This window comes from Lepisma saccharinum, chromosome 3 (assembly GCF_977018435.1).
Source record: "Lepisma saccharinum chromosome 3, izLepSacc3.1, whole genome shotgun sequence".
NCBI classification, from domain to species: Eukaryota; Metazoa; Arthropoda; class Insecta; order Zygentoma; family Lepismatidae; genus Lepisma; species Lepisma saccharinum.
The window spans coordinates 136506369-136523557 of record NC_139231.1 but is presented as its reverse complement, the minus strand read 5'-3'; the positions used below and the strand labels follow the sequence as shown (position 1 = coordinate 136523557).

Below are 17189 nucleotides of genomic sequence, written 5' to 3'. Positions count from 1 at the left end.
TTTTCATCCACATTTTGCCCTCGCGATATAGACTCTTAATGCTAAGTCTTGTCTACTAAGGATAAGTAAACTGCTACTGGTTATGAACGAACTCCTGATCCAATATATCTCTCTCTATCTCTTCATACCGTACTGATCTGACCGTTTGACAGCATAAAACTGAGGATGTTTAGTTATTGTCTAACGAAAAAAGTTCTGTTTTGGATTTGATTTGAATGTTAATAATTTGCATAGCTTTTCTGCCACTTTTGGCTAATCGCGACGATGAGGATGAATGGCGATATGAAAATGATGATACACTCATAAAGAACACACATGCCAAGGCCAAGATTCGAACCCGGGACCCCTGGCGTCGTAGCGCGTTGTGGAAACCATTTCACCACGGTAATCGGCGTTCTGGTTTTCATAGTTAGTCTTTATTCCATCGTTCAATTCCGGGTTCATATTTATCAAACTGACAGCCATCTTGGTGGCCGATCGACTAAAGATCACGCCACTCAAGGTGCAGGGTTCGAGTCTCGGATTGAATATTCCATTGCAAGCATGAGGGTCCACAATGTGGGCGTACGGAGAAAGTGACATGGGGAGCGTTGCCCCCTGGAAAACCAATGCCAACCTTAAATTACATAATATTTCACGCATATAATTTCACTACTTCAGTCACGGTAATGTAATTTTATACTAAAGAAATAATATGAAGAGTATTAATGGAATTTCTGCGTTAATTATTATAAAGGTCTGATGGTTACATGTAAAACTGGTACAGATCCTTTTAGGAATTCTGTAATTTCAAACTGAAGCAGATACCTGGCTTGAGTTATTTACAGTAGAAATAATCTGTTTAAATATGCTTCTAAGGTGAGAAAATAACATTTGTTATACTACTTGGCAACACTGCAACAGGTTTAGTGAGGCGTTTCGTTTCGTATAAGGGGAAACTTGCAAAACGTTCTGCTTTGAGAGGAAAAAGTTGTTGAAGTTTTCAGGTACGTAAACCAAATTTCTATCTTGAGGACTCTCATCCACAATTGAAAACCTAAACTGCATTACTTCTGCAACTTTAAACTCGTTTATCAAGTCAAAATATGTGCACAATAAGATTTAATTTGTTCGTCGATTATGACTATCGTGCATCGTGCTAGGTAACGCCACGACACAGATTCAGTTCAACATGATCCAGCAACTGGACGTCATTAATGAGCCATTGTACATATACACTTATTGGTTTATGCTTGGCACGAGTAAAAATTTACCAATCTCATTCATGAAAAGATGGTAAAATACAAGGTGTAAAGAAGTCATACTCATAACCAGCAGCTTTTGCGCTAATATCTAACTCTTACTAAATCTTCCGGCATTCTTCGCTGTTGTAAATTTTTGGTACTGATTTGAAACGGCAATCCATTTTGAAGATGATATGACGAAGAAATTTTCTGGGTGGTTAACTGAATAGGGAGTTCTGATATGTTTAGTAGCCAGTTTTTATCATTACTGTTTTCCTTAGACAAAAAAGGGGCCAAAAAGACACGCCACTGTTAATTTACACCAGTATTCTTGCTTATATATATATATATATATATATATATATATATATATATATATATATATATATATAGTTAATTTTCACCTTTCTAGGTGAATTCCAATAATGATCTCCCTAGCCATCGACTTCTTTGTATGGTCAACTGACATTATCACTACCGAAGGTTCCGGGTTCGAATGCCGATGTGGGTTTAGGTGACGGTGGTATTCCTTTATTTGTAAATTTCCTTTCATCAATTTCATCTAATCATCATTAATCTTCACTGTCGCGATTAGTCAAAAGTAGAAGAAAAACAATAGAAGGTGAGGAAAAAATACAAATATCAGGGACGATCATAATGAGTGATAAATTATTGACATGAATGAACAAACACAATATCCAATTCAGAATTTGGACATAAGATCTCTGGCTTCGTTTCAGGTGACGCTAACCATTCTGAAATGCAAAGTGAAGGGCATACCTTTGATATGTAGATATAGAATTACTTGTTATTGGCTTCGCGTTGCTTTAGTATGTTGAAATATATTAGTTGTCTTTTCGACTGACCACTAGATGGCAGGAAGTGCTCTTTTGCTGCGGTTTCTGTTTAATTTTCTCTCCTAGTCTGTGTTTAGGAATAGGGCAGAGTGACAAATTTCCCTCTCTATATCGCACGGTTATAGGATTTTTTTAAAATTCTGTTACAAATTTACTTTATTCAGTTTTTGTCTGATTTTTAAAATTTGAAGTAACGCAAAATGCAATCCATAGACAATATCTACAACGTTAATATTCGAAACTGTTGCCGATGCTATATTCACTTTACTTTAATATTCGAAGCTGTTACCGATGTTATGTTCACTTTACTCTCAATGTTCAAAGTTCAATATACCTTCGTAAATTAAAAGGCAGACTGTTAATTTTTAACGGCAGAATATTATACATTTTACTGTAACTTCCAAAAGATGGGTACGTTTTATTTTCTTCTGGAAATGATAATGATAATGATATTTGCTGATTGATCTGATGTCATATCTTGCTACTCTTGATTGTGGACAGCTTCGCACGTTTCGCACTGCTATCCTATGTTCTGAATTTCATCAAAATTGAACCATGACTATAAACTCACGTACTCAATTTGACGTAATTTTTTTTCGCCCATTGTTCGTGATTGAACTATCTGTGATTTCCCTTATATTTATATTACTTGTTTGGTGTAAGAGAAAGGAACACAGATAATTCTAATTACTGAAAATGTATCTTCTGATGACCCGGATTATTATGTTTAAAAAAAATGTATTGCTTCAATCGAGTATAGTTAAAAAGGGTTCCAGATATACTACATTTTTCTAGTTATTACTATTAAGTAGGGATTCTAGCTTTCCTGGCGACGAGATTCGAACAAATATTCTCGGGTTACCAGCCAGATTAACGTTTCCCCGAAAATGATTCATTGATTGATTTAATGTTCTAAGTCCACTTTATGCACAGTAAGGCTAATCGGGACTGGGCCTATAGTTGAAAGTGGGATCAGAACCACAATGTGATCAGAACCCGGGACCCTTTGATTACAAGACGACGACGCTACCACAGCGCTATCGGGGAGGCGTCTCTGAAGATGAGAACAAGGGAGAGCAACGTATGCACTCAATACGTTGGACGCTTATTTGACTTATTATTTTTACTATTTCTAAACTGCTAAAAGTTAAGCAACAAATCTTGCTAAACACTTCGAAACTGCACCTTAGGCCTACTACTAATGATCATATATTTACGAATAAGCTTTTATTTTTTCTGACCTTTTAATGTGTTGCTTTTGTCTTGTGCAGGTCTTTTTAAAACCTTGCACTTTTAATTTTTCTCAAGGGGCTTTTCACATCCCTTGTTTTAATCTCTTAAGTAAGAATTTTAGGTAAGGGGATATTTCCCTGAATATTTTGAAGGGTGCAGAATGGCCTGAAGTGCCGACGCACCCAATTTTTTTTATTAATTCATTCATAACAATATTCTTTTTAAATTTAATTTTAATTTCAGTTGAGGCTTTTATATTTAAATTCCAAAAGTTACATTTTCAATGGAACAGTACCTGATAAAAGCACTGTTTCTGTGCATTTCTGTGTACTCTGGGGATAAATTGGGCAAAATGATTCGCGCGTTTTAAGGAAAGCGTGTGAGAAGCCTTCTTCCACTATGTACTATGCCCATGTCAACATAATGAGAAAAGTTAACGGAAAAAGGAATTTAAGTACATGTGGCCTTCAACACGTTAAAGACCGGTTCTGATGTATTTTATCTACTTTGGACTTACAAGGTAAGAACAGAACGTACTATAGACACAAACTGACGCCGACCTCCATAGCGGACTGGTTTACACAGCGCTCTACGACCGCAAGGGTCCCAGGTACGAATCATGGCCCAGACATTCTTTGTGAGTGTCCCTTCTTCAATTTCATCATACGACCACTCATCCTCATCTTCGCGATTAACTAAAAGTTCAGGAATGCGAATTAAAATGCAAGAAATCAATCAATAAACTGATGTCATTTTTCAATAAGATACTTAATTATGTCGATAAAGCTTATGAAATTACGAAATATTCAGTTGTGTGATAGGTAGATACTGTTAAACCAGAAATTAATATTCAGATTCTATCAATATATATTTCACTAAAACGAATTAATAAGTTTGAGTCCACTTTATGCACAAATAGGCTAATCGGTATTGAACCCGGGACCTCTTGATTACAAGGCGACGACGTTACCACTACGCCATTGGGGATGAGGTGTGGGCATGGGCGTGTTTAAGGGGGGTTCAACGGGTCCAAATCCCCCATTAGGTTCAGTAAAATTACCAGATTACCTGTTCTATCAACTTGTTCATAAAGAAATGTCTTCGCAATTATCTTATTCTCCTAAATTTGAGACGTATAGGACGGGATACGGATGGGAAGGAAATTAAGTAATTCCACACACAGGATGGGATTGCAGACCAAATGTCTACAATTTCGTGATAGTTTTGGAATTTCTGCGATAAGAAACTGCATTGGGACTGTCGAATCAGTTATCATTTTCTTTCTTCGAGTCCTCTTAAAGGAATTTGGTTAAGAATGCAGTGCATGAAAACCAGGGAAACACCGTAACATTCTCAAGTTGTTTGACACAAGATGAACAGAAAAGTATCAATACTAAGTAGCTTGACTTGTGGAATTGTATTCACTAATTGTAGAAACTTTACTGACTTTACAATTTGCTAGTAGAAGAGAAATATATCAGCAAGCTCTCCAGTTTCCTGGACATCCGTATATTTTTTGCACGGAGGGACAAGAAAGGTATTTTTCCTTGGGGCATATTACCCCGATAATAGTGTTGCTCCTTCTAAAAACGCCACTTGAATTTGAAATTATCGCATTCCCGAAATTAAATTATACGTGTGAAATATATACTTTTAGATTGACATTCGTTTTCTAAGGGGAAGTGTGGCCATCCTTGTCCCCTTTTCAGATGTCCATTCCCCTATATTATACTTTCACCTAAAAATTTAGAGTAGAGGAATCTTATCGCCGTTATTAAACGATATTATACTTCGCAAAGAAAATGAGGTAGTTTCAAGCTGATGAAAGTTCAAAGCAACTACAGGGTAAGGGGGTACAGTGGACGGAAATCAATTCGGGGGGGGACATTTAAGTAAAAGAAAGAAAGACTAGCAGAATCTAAGAGTAGCAGGACAAGAGAACACTCAAGATGGTATTAGTTTTTACGTATTTCTTGCATTATTTCTTCCAGACAGCCAAGAGCACCTGCAATGGGGCACAGAGGGGTAAGGGAAGAAATGGGGGAAGAAATGGTGCGCGCACATCCCAGAGGGAATTTATATCATTTTTGCTGTTGATTTGTTATGGGGAGGATGAATTGATTATGGATATAATATATAATATTATATTCGCACACACCCTCAGTGCAATAAAACTAAAAGAGTGAGATTAAATGATTTTTTTTTCTTTACAGACTGAACTTTCATGAAGGCTTTTGCCCCCCCCCCTTCTCCGTCAAATCAGAGGGTCTGCGCACGCCTATGTCAATGATATACTTCGAAGTAGATTTGTGTTTCTTTTTAGGAAGTGTCCCCCCCTCGCTCCCCAATAAGCTTCAAGTCAGCAGTGTCCCGGATTTTTACTTATGAAATAGCAATCCTAATCATACCAAAAAGTTGACCCCCCCCTTACAAATTAATGACTACGACTAAACTCTGGCAGTAACTATAGCGTATTATTACTGACAGTGTGCCAAGGTCATATTATATTCACTTTTACAATTAAGCAAGTTAAATATAGAATATAACACTGAAATTCAAAGTAAAAGTTGTGCAGGAAACTGGCAAACTTTCATTTAATGTGAAGACTAAAATAGTTTTGATTAACTTCGGTTAATATTTACCCTTATTTTCACTCTAAATTATTTTCTTGTTTTCTTATATTCTAATAGTTTTCTTGACTTTGTTTTACAGCAATGTCAACCTCTCGCCGATCAAAGAAGATTTTGGAGCGTGAGGAATTCCTTGATAGCTATTTCCAGCGTTGTGTCCGAGATCTCTATGACCAGGAGACAAATCCTCAGGTAAGAGTCAGAGGCGGCGCCAGGGGGGCGCGAGGGGGTGCTTGACAGCCCTTAATTTTCTTCCGCACCCCCTTCAGCACCCCCACGCTCAACTGAAACACTAAAATGATGGCACTTACCTAACTGGTGCATTTCATTCAATCGATGGCAAGTTGGTGGTTAATCGTTTTGAAGTGTCATATTATGTCATGTCGTCATATCGAGCGTCGAATGTTAGGTACTGAAGTAAGACCGTTTTTATTGTATGCATCAGGCAAGCACTGACAGAGATGCCGATATACATACTTTCCTGTATTGGCGGCAGCCTCTATAAAGATCAACGGCCGTGTTTTTTCTTTCTTCAGCAATGTTGTTATGAATTTTATCTTCCTCTGATTCTTCAAGTGGTCTGTTTGTGGTTTTCGATAATTGCCTACAGATTAATATGACTTATGTTTTTTTTCTTTATTGTTCATTTGCATTGTTGATACACTGTTTATTTTCCGTCTATTTGATCTTCCTCACACTGGAGCAAAAATTTAAGCTGCTTTCAAGGTATCACCAAATCACTGACCAAGTCGTGCTCGGAAAATTATTTGAAGGACTCTGGTTTAAAACATGGTAAGTGACATTTTGGTTATTTTGGAGTTACAAAGTAAAATGTGCAATCCTTCAATTTTAGAGTGAAATTGCCATGTCTTGCAATTTGGATTGGACTCGGTGAAGCCTTCTGAAATCGGTAAACACATCATGAAAACAATTCATCTACAGTATAGTTTCTAATAACCTTTTTTATTAATGAACTCAGAAATCAACAAAATATCACTTCCCATGTTTTACACCAAGAGGCCTTCATTTAACGCGAGTTGTAACCTGTGCGAAAGTTTGCCCCCCGTCCCTTGTTTTAATCCGACCCTCTTGATTGCTTCCTACTTTAATCCCTCATATCACCTCACCCTGGGTGCCAAGCGAGCAGATTATATTTGCACCGGAATTACAAAAGGGGGGTTTCACATAACAATTTATATTTTTTAGTCCCTGGTTCGTTTACACATATACAGCAAGTGAATAAACAACTGGTTTAAAATGGACAGTACCGTAATTCTTGGAATCATAACATTTCTAGTAGGATATAGTGGTTTATTATACGTTGTTTGATTGATTGATTGATTTGGTGTTTTTAAGTCCACTTTATGCACAGTAAGGCTAATCGGGACTGGACCTACATGTTAAAGTGGGATCCGAACCACTATGTGCTTCCTCCGGGTATCGAACCCGGGACCCCTTGATTACAAGGCGACGACGCTACCACTGCGCCATCGGGGAGGCCCTATTATACGTTGTTATATATATATATATATATATATATATATATATATATATATATATATATATATATATATATATTTACATACTGCTTCCATGTGTGCATTTACATAATCAACCAATTTCCTTAATTCATCATAATTGGGCACCTATGGCTTACACCATCGGCACTTCCTTTACCGCAGAGCTAGCATAACTATCTCTGCGGGCCTACCCTCAGCTTAAATGATATTCCGTTCATAACAAATGCGTTTCCTTACGCCTTCACTCTTTCTTTCAGGCATCAATTATTCAATACGAAAATATCCACATATTCAGCTTTTTCTAAAAAATGGGACTTGGGACAGCAACAGGGGTTGGCTTACACCAAATGCTACATTATTATATTAAGTCTAGCCACGAAAAGGAGACTAAACTGGAGGAGACGTTCCTCTTTCGTCGATCAATGGGGAAACACTGTTTTTTTGCTAAAGCCCACTGGCCTTTTTTATAGTCTGGGTAAACGTCCGTGGACGTGGACCCCGTAGCGTTGGAAAAATTTCACTGTAACGGTCTTTTGAAAGACAGCTAGCTCCCCCAACCGAGGAGATAAAAATCAGGGGAGTCTAATATCCAGTAAAGCACAATCCAATAAAGACAAGGATAATTTCATTTTTTATTTCACTACATTGTTCAATAAGACTCCAACGTGTATCTGAATGTTTACACTGTACGACTACTTTCTTGGAGTATCATCATGTAAGTCCAGGGGGAAGGCAAGGGGACACAGCCTGCCTGGAAAATGAATGTCAATCTAAAGTTATATTTCACACATACAATTTCATTTCAGTCAGTAATTTGTTAATCAGTGGCGGCGATTAGGGGTGCAGTTGCCCCCGCTTTTTGCTATTTTTGCCCTCGCACTATGCTAAACCGTCCTTGCCCCTCCCCCCAGTTTTGGCACCTTACTCCCCAGTATTGAAAGGTTGCATGCGTGTTTCATGGTTTTCCTTATTTTCAGCATCGCACCCCATACATTTCTTCCCGCACCCTCTCAGCACCCCTTGATGATTAATCGTGGCGCCGGCGTTTTTTTTTGTTTTTTTTTTCGAATATTGCTACACCAGCGACACTATACTTCCCAGCTTTGTCCGCACCCTGCTATAGGCTGTCATAGCAGGATGAAGGTAGAAGGCGACATTATTGGTCCTTTTGGGATTGTATTTCTCACACGTCACACCAATCGCAGGAACAGCCATTTCCGCTGCTCCCTGCGTATTCTCGCAAACAAAAGGTAGTGCACTCATTGGCCGCTGATAGCGTGTCATTTCACGATGCACAGTTTCTTGTGGTTTTGAAGCTTTTGCAAGGTGCATATTGTGGCATAGTATTCAGTGGCGGATCCAGAAGTTTCATTCGGTTGGACACCTCACCTCACTGAACCAATTGAACCAACATTTGCACTGTTTGATGCAGGCGCGTATATTCTAGGCTACCTAGGCTATCGCCGAAGCCCAGATTAAATACAGAAAATAATCGACTATCAAATGTGACTGATGCTTCACTCTCAAACAACGACCGCGGGGGGAAAAAATGATAGTATAAAACCCGCGACTCCTGTGCATCGTACTCCAGCGACGAGAGGAGGGGGAGAGTGGACCATGCTTCCTTATGGCCCGAGCTGAACGGAAGAAAAGGCTGCGCGGGGATTTTTCATCCAAGGTTTGTTTTCCTTGTGCTCGCTCTATACATGGAGATGGACTCCTTTCCTTTAAAACTACCACCAGACTTCAGCGATTAAATTCTTCCCCCACCAGTGCCTGGAGGCGGTCGGTGACGTATTTGTAATGGTTTCTTAGACAGAGAACTCTTCGTTATACAACGGCGGTAAAACCTTACAGTGATGCCAATTCACTAACCAGCATGGGATTTTCCCAGGTAAGGGAAATTTTGAAACTAAACTACTATTACAGGAACGGGAAAAGAGTGGCTGGCATGTGATAGCAAATTTGTCCTCTAGGCCAAAACAACACTGTCCCATCGAACACATGCAGAACTCACAGGTTGCTGACCTTCAACCAACAACGCTTTACGATGTTTTCAACCCCTCTGCTGCTTTGTTTATGACTGGCTGGGGTAGACTGACTGGCCGGAGATGACAAAGGGCATTTTGCGAGTGGAAATCGCGTTTAAGAAAATTAGGTTTCTTACTGTATTGAGTGAGTGAATTACGTATATATGTTTTGAATGATCTGTGCTGCGTCGTGTAGTGAACGAAAATGAATGACATAATTAACGAACTATTGCCGAAACAATTTACTCTGCTTTTGCATGAGGATAAACTTCAAATCGTTAAGATATGCAGGCCTCTGGCATCGCAAAGAAGAGAAGAATGGATTTGATTTGTTATTTTGCGTTGCTTTACTGCCACTTTAGCTAATCGCGATGATGAGAATGGGTGACGATACGATGAAATTCATGAAGGGTCATTCACAAAGAATACCCATGTCCATGCCTGGATTTGAGCCCGGGACCCCTGGCGTCATATTGCGCTGTGCTAATAACCATTTTACCACAGAGGTTGCCAAGAGAAGAATGGAGTTCCTGTCCAAATTAAATATTCAAGGTAAGAAGTTTATTATACGCGTATATTTTATTCTCGCACGTAGGCCTACATAAATATATCACAATATGGGCCTCTATATTTTACATGAAATATTTGAAATGTTTTCCTTATTGTTTTTATATTAATGAAACAGTGATATTTTTATAATTATTAGTAAATTGTAATGTATGTATTTTAATCGCAATGTCACATCATCTTAAAATCCAAGAAATAGAACGAAAAAGAACCTCCCATTTGAACGTTATGATAAAAAGTGAGCCCATGTTTTAAACCCAGCATACGCCACTGGTTTGATGTAAACAATTATAATACTGTAAACGGGAACCAAGCTCATTTGCATGTTCTAGAGTTTAGAATATAATTTGGCAAAAATATGGTTCCAGGACTATTGTATGTCGTTATCACAATTCGTGATCAAACACTCAGCGCGATCGACCAGCAGGAAACATTCATTATTGTTCCGACTTTCCAGTCTTTGCTTTAAAAATTCCTCAATTATCATTTTTTGATATTCTTGAAATCCAATCGTCATTTGAATTTTTTCTGAATATATCTACTTTAAGTTGGTGTTTGTAATTTATTCCAGGTATCGATATTGTTTCGTCAACGTCGAAAATTAGACTGCTGAATACTCTAAATTGTATTTCTTCTTCCGTATAGTTTACTTAATTTGTATCACATCCTGATCAAACGAAGGTATTTTCATAGTTTCCCTTCTTTCACAGGGCTACGCGAACCTGGGTACTGCAGAGTCCTTCCTTTGCGACGACTTGATAAAAGATCGCCTCAACAGGCAAGATGTGTTCAAAGCTTCGGAGAGAGACATCCATTACTTTCCAATGTGGGGTTTCCTTGAAGTTCGGAGCAAGTTTGCAAATTTCTTTTCCCACTACTTCAAAGCTGCGAGGAAAGTAGACCCTGATAACGTAAGTTTAGTGCGTTTAATAATAAAGTCATAATTCTAATTGCTGCATTTCCACAAAGCTGACTTCTTTCATGCCGCATATATAGAAAATGATTGCCAAGGGTTTCATCTTTAAGTAACCCAAAATTCTAATATTTTTCGTATTGCAACTTAAACTAACTATAACCTTAAAAAAATGTAGGCCTATATGATACCTAAAGGATGCAGTAATAAAACAAGTTCTAGCAGTGGCGGCAACTGGGTTCCAAAACCGGGGGGAAACAGCAGAAGAAAGAAACATCAGCTCTTTATTTTTGAAACTCATTAACAATATATTGTTCTTCCTCTATTCTTTGAAAAGTTTTTTTTCTTCCATCCCCATCCGAAACACTGATAAAATAGAGCAAGGGCAACTCTTTGCAGTTCCCCGCATTATCAGAAAATATTGTCTAGCTTATATAATGACTGGTTAGAGTAGGGCATAGCTACCTACATTGCTTCAGATCAAACGAAATTTAACTGATATTGATTGATTTCTAAATTGATTTGCTTTATTTTACTTCGCTTTTTTGTGCTATTTTTGGCTAATTTGTGAAGATGGGGATGAGTAATGATAGCTATGATGAAATTGATGAATGGACACTCACAAATATCCATGTCCTGGCCAGGATTCGAACCCGAAGCCCCTGGCATCGTAGCGCGATGCGCTAACCACTCTACCATGGGGGCTGGCTTAACTGATATTCTTAGTTACAATAAACTCTAGATATTTTTTAAATGGTTTAAATTACAATAAACAGAAAATTTACTGCAAAACCAACAAATTTGTTTAAGCCAGAAAAAAATGACATGATAAATATATTTCCTAATATCAACTTAAGAAGCTACTCGAATAGCATTGCAAGTAATCTACTACAGTGCGTTTGTTTTGGCTCTGGGCCGAGATAGCGCGTGACATGACGCAGATGCCGGCATTTCCGTCCCGTAACGTCTCGCTTATTTACGCACATATCTTTAGCATATAGACAATTATATTTATATTGCATTACAAGTACTAACCTGTGTCATAAGAGTTCAAAGATGTTCACGCGCTGTCAGCTAGAGAGAGAGACAGACAGAGAGAGAGAGAGAGAGAGACAGACAGACAGACAGACAGAGAGAGAAGAAGAAGACACAGAATCAAAACGAACGCACTGTACAATGATTGTGGCTGAAAAAGAGAAAGGCATGAATACCATTAACACAGAAATTATAATGTAAAATTTACATAATAAAATATTTCCCACTGAAAAGTTAAAACGAAATAACATTGGCATTTCTAAATCAGATTAGAACCCTACCCACTCGGTGACGGATTAAGGTGGGTGCTATTGATGCTGCAGCATTAGGTCCATTCCTGAAATAGGCTCAGATGAAAACAGACGAGAATTTTCCGAAAGCTGAACAGTTTTCTTTTGCTATATTAACCTGAAAATGAATCTTAGGATGAAATTTGGAGCCCCAATTTCGGACGCCTAGACACAGCGTTACTTATTATACAGTTACTATTATTCTTTGCGCTGTGACGTAACTATAACGTCGTGTTTATTGTTCACGGAAGATTTCAAGTTAATGCTATCAATTTTACGTTAAACAGTTTACTTAGTAATCTAGCCAAGTTTTTTGCAATATCTTGGCGATTGTTGCCACTTTATTATTGTTCGATAAGTGCGACGTAGTAAATTTTTCACCTTGAAAGTTAGTTGTACTGAAAAAATCGACGGTATTTCATTGTTAGGTTTTGACGTGACAGCATCAGGCCCAATTTCGTCTTAATTCGGCCCTGTACCCACTAGTTCGTATCAGTTACATGATACGAAAATAGCGCTCTTTAATTAAAATTGTGGGTCCTTCTGTTACCTATTTTAGTCTTGGTTGGGGCTTAAATTTAAATTAGATATAATGATTATGATTATGTAAATTTTTAAGCAAAGGATGGGTCTCTCTGCACACCGTGCCATTTCTCCAACTGAGCCATCGAATCAGCCCTGGATTCGTCTGATATTTTGCTTCCTGTGGGAATTGTCAGTCAGTGGAGGAGCAATCGCATCGTATGCCAGAGCCCCGGTTCCGTTTTCGTGCATCCCTATTCGTGCCTTTGTTTTATTGTTGTGTAAATGTGAACTTTCTATTGGTCTCGCAGGTGATACTAGTGAACGGAGGGGCTGCAGGAATGGAAGTCCTGGGATACGGTCTCTTCGACCCAGGGGACGTGTTGCTGACTCCCTCCCCAGCCTACAAGAGAGTGTTTGCGAATTTCAACGACAGATTTGAAATCGACGTTGTAGCCATTCCAATGACTGAGCAGGTAATTTTATTATATTTTTTATTATGCGGTTTTTGATGTAAAAATCCCCAAATGCTAATGATAAGGGTTCTTGATTGACATACAAATGCTACTTGGACATTATCCCGTGCCTAGTGCTTCTATAGTGGAACCAGAAGCAAGTTGGCCCGAGTTGAACGGAAGAAGATGGAGGTGCGCGGAGACTTTCCGCTGAAGGTTCTTTTCCTTGTGGTCGCTCCTATACTAAACTGTAAACAGTTCAGAGCGGCAATTTCCGTTGCCATCCAACTACCACAAGAATCACTGTGACAGTTTTTAAAGTAATAACGGCCATTACATAGTTAATCTAATTAATGTAATGTTGACACGTCCTTTCCCATTGCACTAATATTAATTATCTTTTCTCTTTTACAAATGTTTATTGTTCTTTAATCTTAATTTCTGTAATTTACCTATCGCTGATAATGACAGGATAATGACTAACCTGTATATACTTATCTTGTTAAGAGCTGTTGCCATGGCAATTACGAGTGTGTTTTGTCTGGACTTTAAAGTTCGGGCTCGTTTTTTGAATAGAGTGATCAAGTTGAATTATAAGAAGTTTAATTTCTTTGAGTGAAATGGATTATATGTTAGGCATATAAGTATTTAGTTTGCAAAGAAGTGAAATAGACTTTCTTTTCATAGTGAAAACTTAACTTTGATTTTTATTTGACGAACTAACAGAGAGATATTACCCCATACCCTGAGAGGCATCACGTGAATGCTTTCGAGTCTCTCATGTGAACTTATTATTTGCTCTTTTAGTTAAATCATGTTCTTTTGACTAAAAGAACGTGTCAATGTTAATATTCAGTTTTTAAAATTATATTTATAGTGCACTACACTGTAATTTATAATCATTACCTATCTTTATGCATGATATTTATGCCACTGATAAACAGTTACCGTTTTCATATTTTAAGTTTTCTCCACGCTCTTCCTAAATTACGCAAAATCTTTGAAATAAATTTAAATGAAAATTTCATTAAGGGCGAGAGTGTAGTTCAATGTTGTCTCTATATATGGCACAAAAGTAAATTAAATTCTCGCATAAATACAGTAGTTACGATTTCAGAGTAATATTTTTATTGTTAAAGTGTGTGTACATTTTTAGGGTCTCTCTGTGTATGTATGTGTGATGGATTCATAAAATGCGCTCAGGGGCTCTGATTCTACAATTACGGTATCTTCAATAGTTTGTTCTAATTCTTGTTTTAAGTCCACTTTATGCTACAGACAGGCTAATCGGAATTGAATCTGTAGTTTAAAGCTGTATCCGAACCACTGTGCAATGTGCCTGTACCGGTATCAAATCCAGACCCTTTGATTACAAAGTAACAACGTCACTATCCAATTGGAAAATACACCAATTGTTATAATTATTTTCTGTTGCACACATTATGCCAGAAATTCATTATTATATGTGGTTTCCAGTTAATGTAAATAGATGTGTAAAAAATTGACTGTAGTCTACTTCCTTGAAAATATGTTACTAATTAAAACTGTTGTTTCTTGAAGCCTATTGTAGATGGCAGCACATTTCAATTAACTCCCGAAATTGTGGAAGCAACAATTCTTCGAGAGCAGTCGAAAGGCAAGACTGTGAAAGGTTTGGCGATTGTTAACCCCAACAATCCTCTGGGTGATGTCTACTCTCCGAAGCTCCTGGGAGACCTGCTGCTGCTGTGTGCCAAGTAAGTTGTAATGATTTTTTAAAATATATTTCCGAATAGTGTGAGGATAAGAACAAAAATATGCTTATTTATATACAGTAATTTGTTTTCCAATGATTTCTTCATCAAATTTGTCATAATGCAAATTTGAATGCATATTTTCCCTACAATGAAAAGCTGTTTCATCTTCAAAGCGCTGTTTCGCCATCGACTAGATCTACAGTAGAGTATTTTTGTGACTCCCACCGCAACTTTGATTTCTTGACCAAACGACCACAAAAAGTTAAAAAACTCACTTTCTCTTCCTGTTCCGCGCCCCATTTATTGCGCCGACGACGTTTCGCGGGGGCAAAAAGGCAGTGATGAGTGAAAGATGAGCTCTCGTTCTCTCATCCTCCTCATCTTTCTCATCTTTCTCGTTGTTCTCTCATTCTCTTTTTATTCTCCTCTCATCCTCTTATATTTTTTTTTATTCTCTCATTTTTTTATTCTCTTATTTTCTTATTTTTTGAAAGATGAGTGCACCTTATCGTAATTTTCCAAGTCTGGGACCAAATGTTTATATATCGTGACCTACGTAAACCTCTCCTCTCATTCTCTCATTCTCTCATTCTCTTATTTTTTGAAAGATGAGTGCACTTTATCGTAATTTTCCAAGTTTGGGACCAAATGTTTATATATTGTGACCTACGTAAACCTCTTCTCTTATCCTCTTATTCTCTCAATCTCTCAATCTCTCAATCTCTCATTCTCTCATTCTCTCATTCTCTCTACCTTTAGAATATTGTCGTCAACATTTTAGAGAGATGAAGTTGGAGTGCTGGAATCAACGGGGCCAAATGTTTATATATATCGTGATCTTCGTAAACCTCTTCTCTCATCCTCTTATTCTCTCAATCTCTCAATCTCTCATTCTCTCATTCTCTCTACCTTTAGAATATTGTCGTCAACATTTTAGAGAGATGAAGTTGGAGTGCTGGAATGAACGGGGCCAAATGTTTATATATATCGTGATCTTCGTAAACCTCTTCTCTCGGGGAGGGAACGATGTACCACACACACACACACACACACACACACACACACACACACACACATATACACATATACACATATGCGCGTATGCCTCTTATTATTTTCCGTATTGTAACGCAAACAAACAAACAAAATAATAATTGTTGTTTTTAGGATGCCTGGCCCCTAACCTCGCCAGGGTGCGTGGTGCCCAACCCAAAAAGGTTCTAACGGCTACGGCTCTAGATAACCGCACCTCTGTAGGGTTTCACGTGTTTTTTTTTTTCCCCCCCAAACTTCCATGAAACCCTACAGAGGACCTCCGTAATGCATGCAACGTGTACTAACGACTCTAGTGTTATTTGATGTTGTGATATTTTTGGATATAGAGTTTTATTGTGAGATATAGATAAAAATAATTATGTTTATTATAATATTTTCTTGATGAAGATGGAGAATATGTGCGTGTTACAAATAAAGTTGCATGCTTTTTTTTCTAGTGTGTGTGTATGTGTTTTTGATGTTTCGACAGCATCTGAAACGATAAAAAAAAAAAGAAATTTTATTGTTAATTTTCACGTGTAAAAACAACAACAAATTTTTTTTGTGCAAATTTTCTGATTGTCTCTCGTGCTATAGTGCAAAAAAGATATTGTAACTTATAACTAATGAAATTGACATTTGTAACTGATCTGAACTAGTGAAATTCGTATTGTGCCATTGTAACTGATTGTGCTAGCACTAAAAATTTCTTATTGTGCAAGAAAATAGATGATAAAAACTTGTTAAAACTGCTCTGTGACCCTCTCATTCTTCACGTCGTAGGCGAAGGACTTCTCTGCAATCAGGATGACACTGCATAGGGTATCCTCGGGCAAGGCATCGTGGAACTCGCAGACGATCTTGATGTTGGTTCGATCGTTGACCACAACCTGCTTTCTCTTAGATGTGTTGATGACGGTCATGGGTCTCCGGGCTTTGAACTCGCTGGGCGTGTAGTACATGTCCACACTTCCCTCGGTCACGCGCTTGTAAGCCGAAAACGCTTCGTAAAGTTTGAGGTAATCGTTTTTGGTCACGTCGAGGTTGTAATTCTCGCGCGGGAACACTTCGTTGCGTCCATTTTTGAGATAAACATTCTTGATCTTGCAGTCGTCGAATTTGCTGGAATCTTTCTCCTGATTT

General features: G+C 37.9%; 1 protein-coding gene across 4 annotated transcripts in view; it reads left to right on the top strand.

The window, feature by feature from the left end:
• LOC145985436 (1-aminocyclopropane-1-carboxylate synthase-like protein 1) overlaps window positions 1-17189 on the top strand; it is a 56127-nt gene that overhangs the window by 15566 nt on the left and 23372 nt on the right. For 3 of the 4 annotated variants that reach the window (XM_083119481.1, XM_083119479.1, XM_083119480.1), the window contains 4 exons: window positions 6026-6135; window positions 10771-10971; window positions 13132-13296; window positions 14836-15011. In XM_083119481.1, coding sequence (XP_082975607.1) covers window positions 6028-6135; window positions 10771-10971; window positions 13132-13296; window positions 14836-15011 — 650 coding nt within the window. In that variant the 5' untranslated portion in view covers window positions 6026-6027. Of the gene's footprint in view, window positions 1-910; window positions 987-6025; window positions 6136-10770; window positions 10972-13131; window positions 13297-14835; window positions 15012-17189 lie in introns of those variants that run through there. The other variant, XM_083119478.1, reaches the window with a different exon arrangement.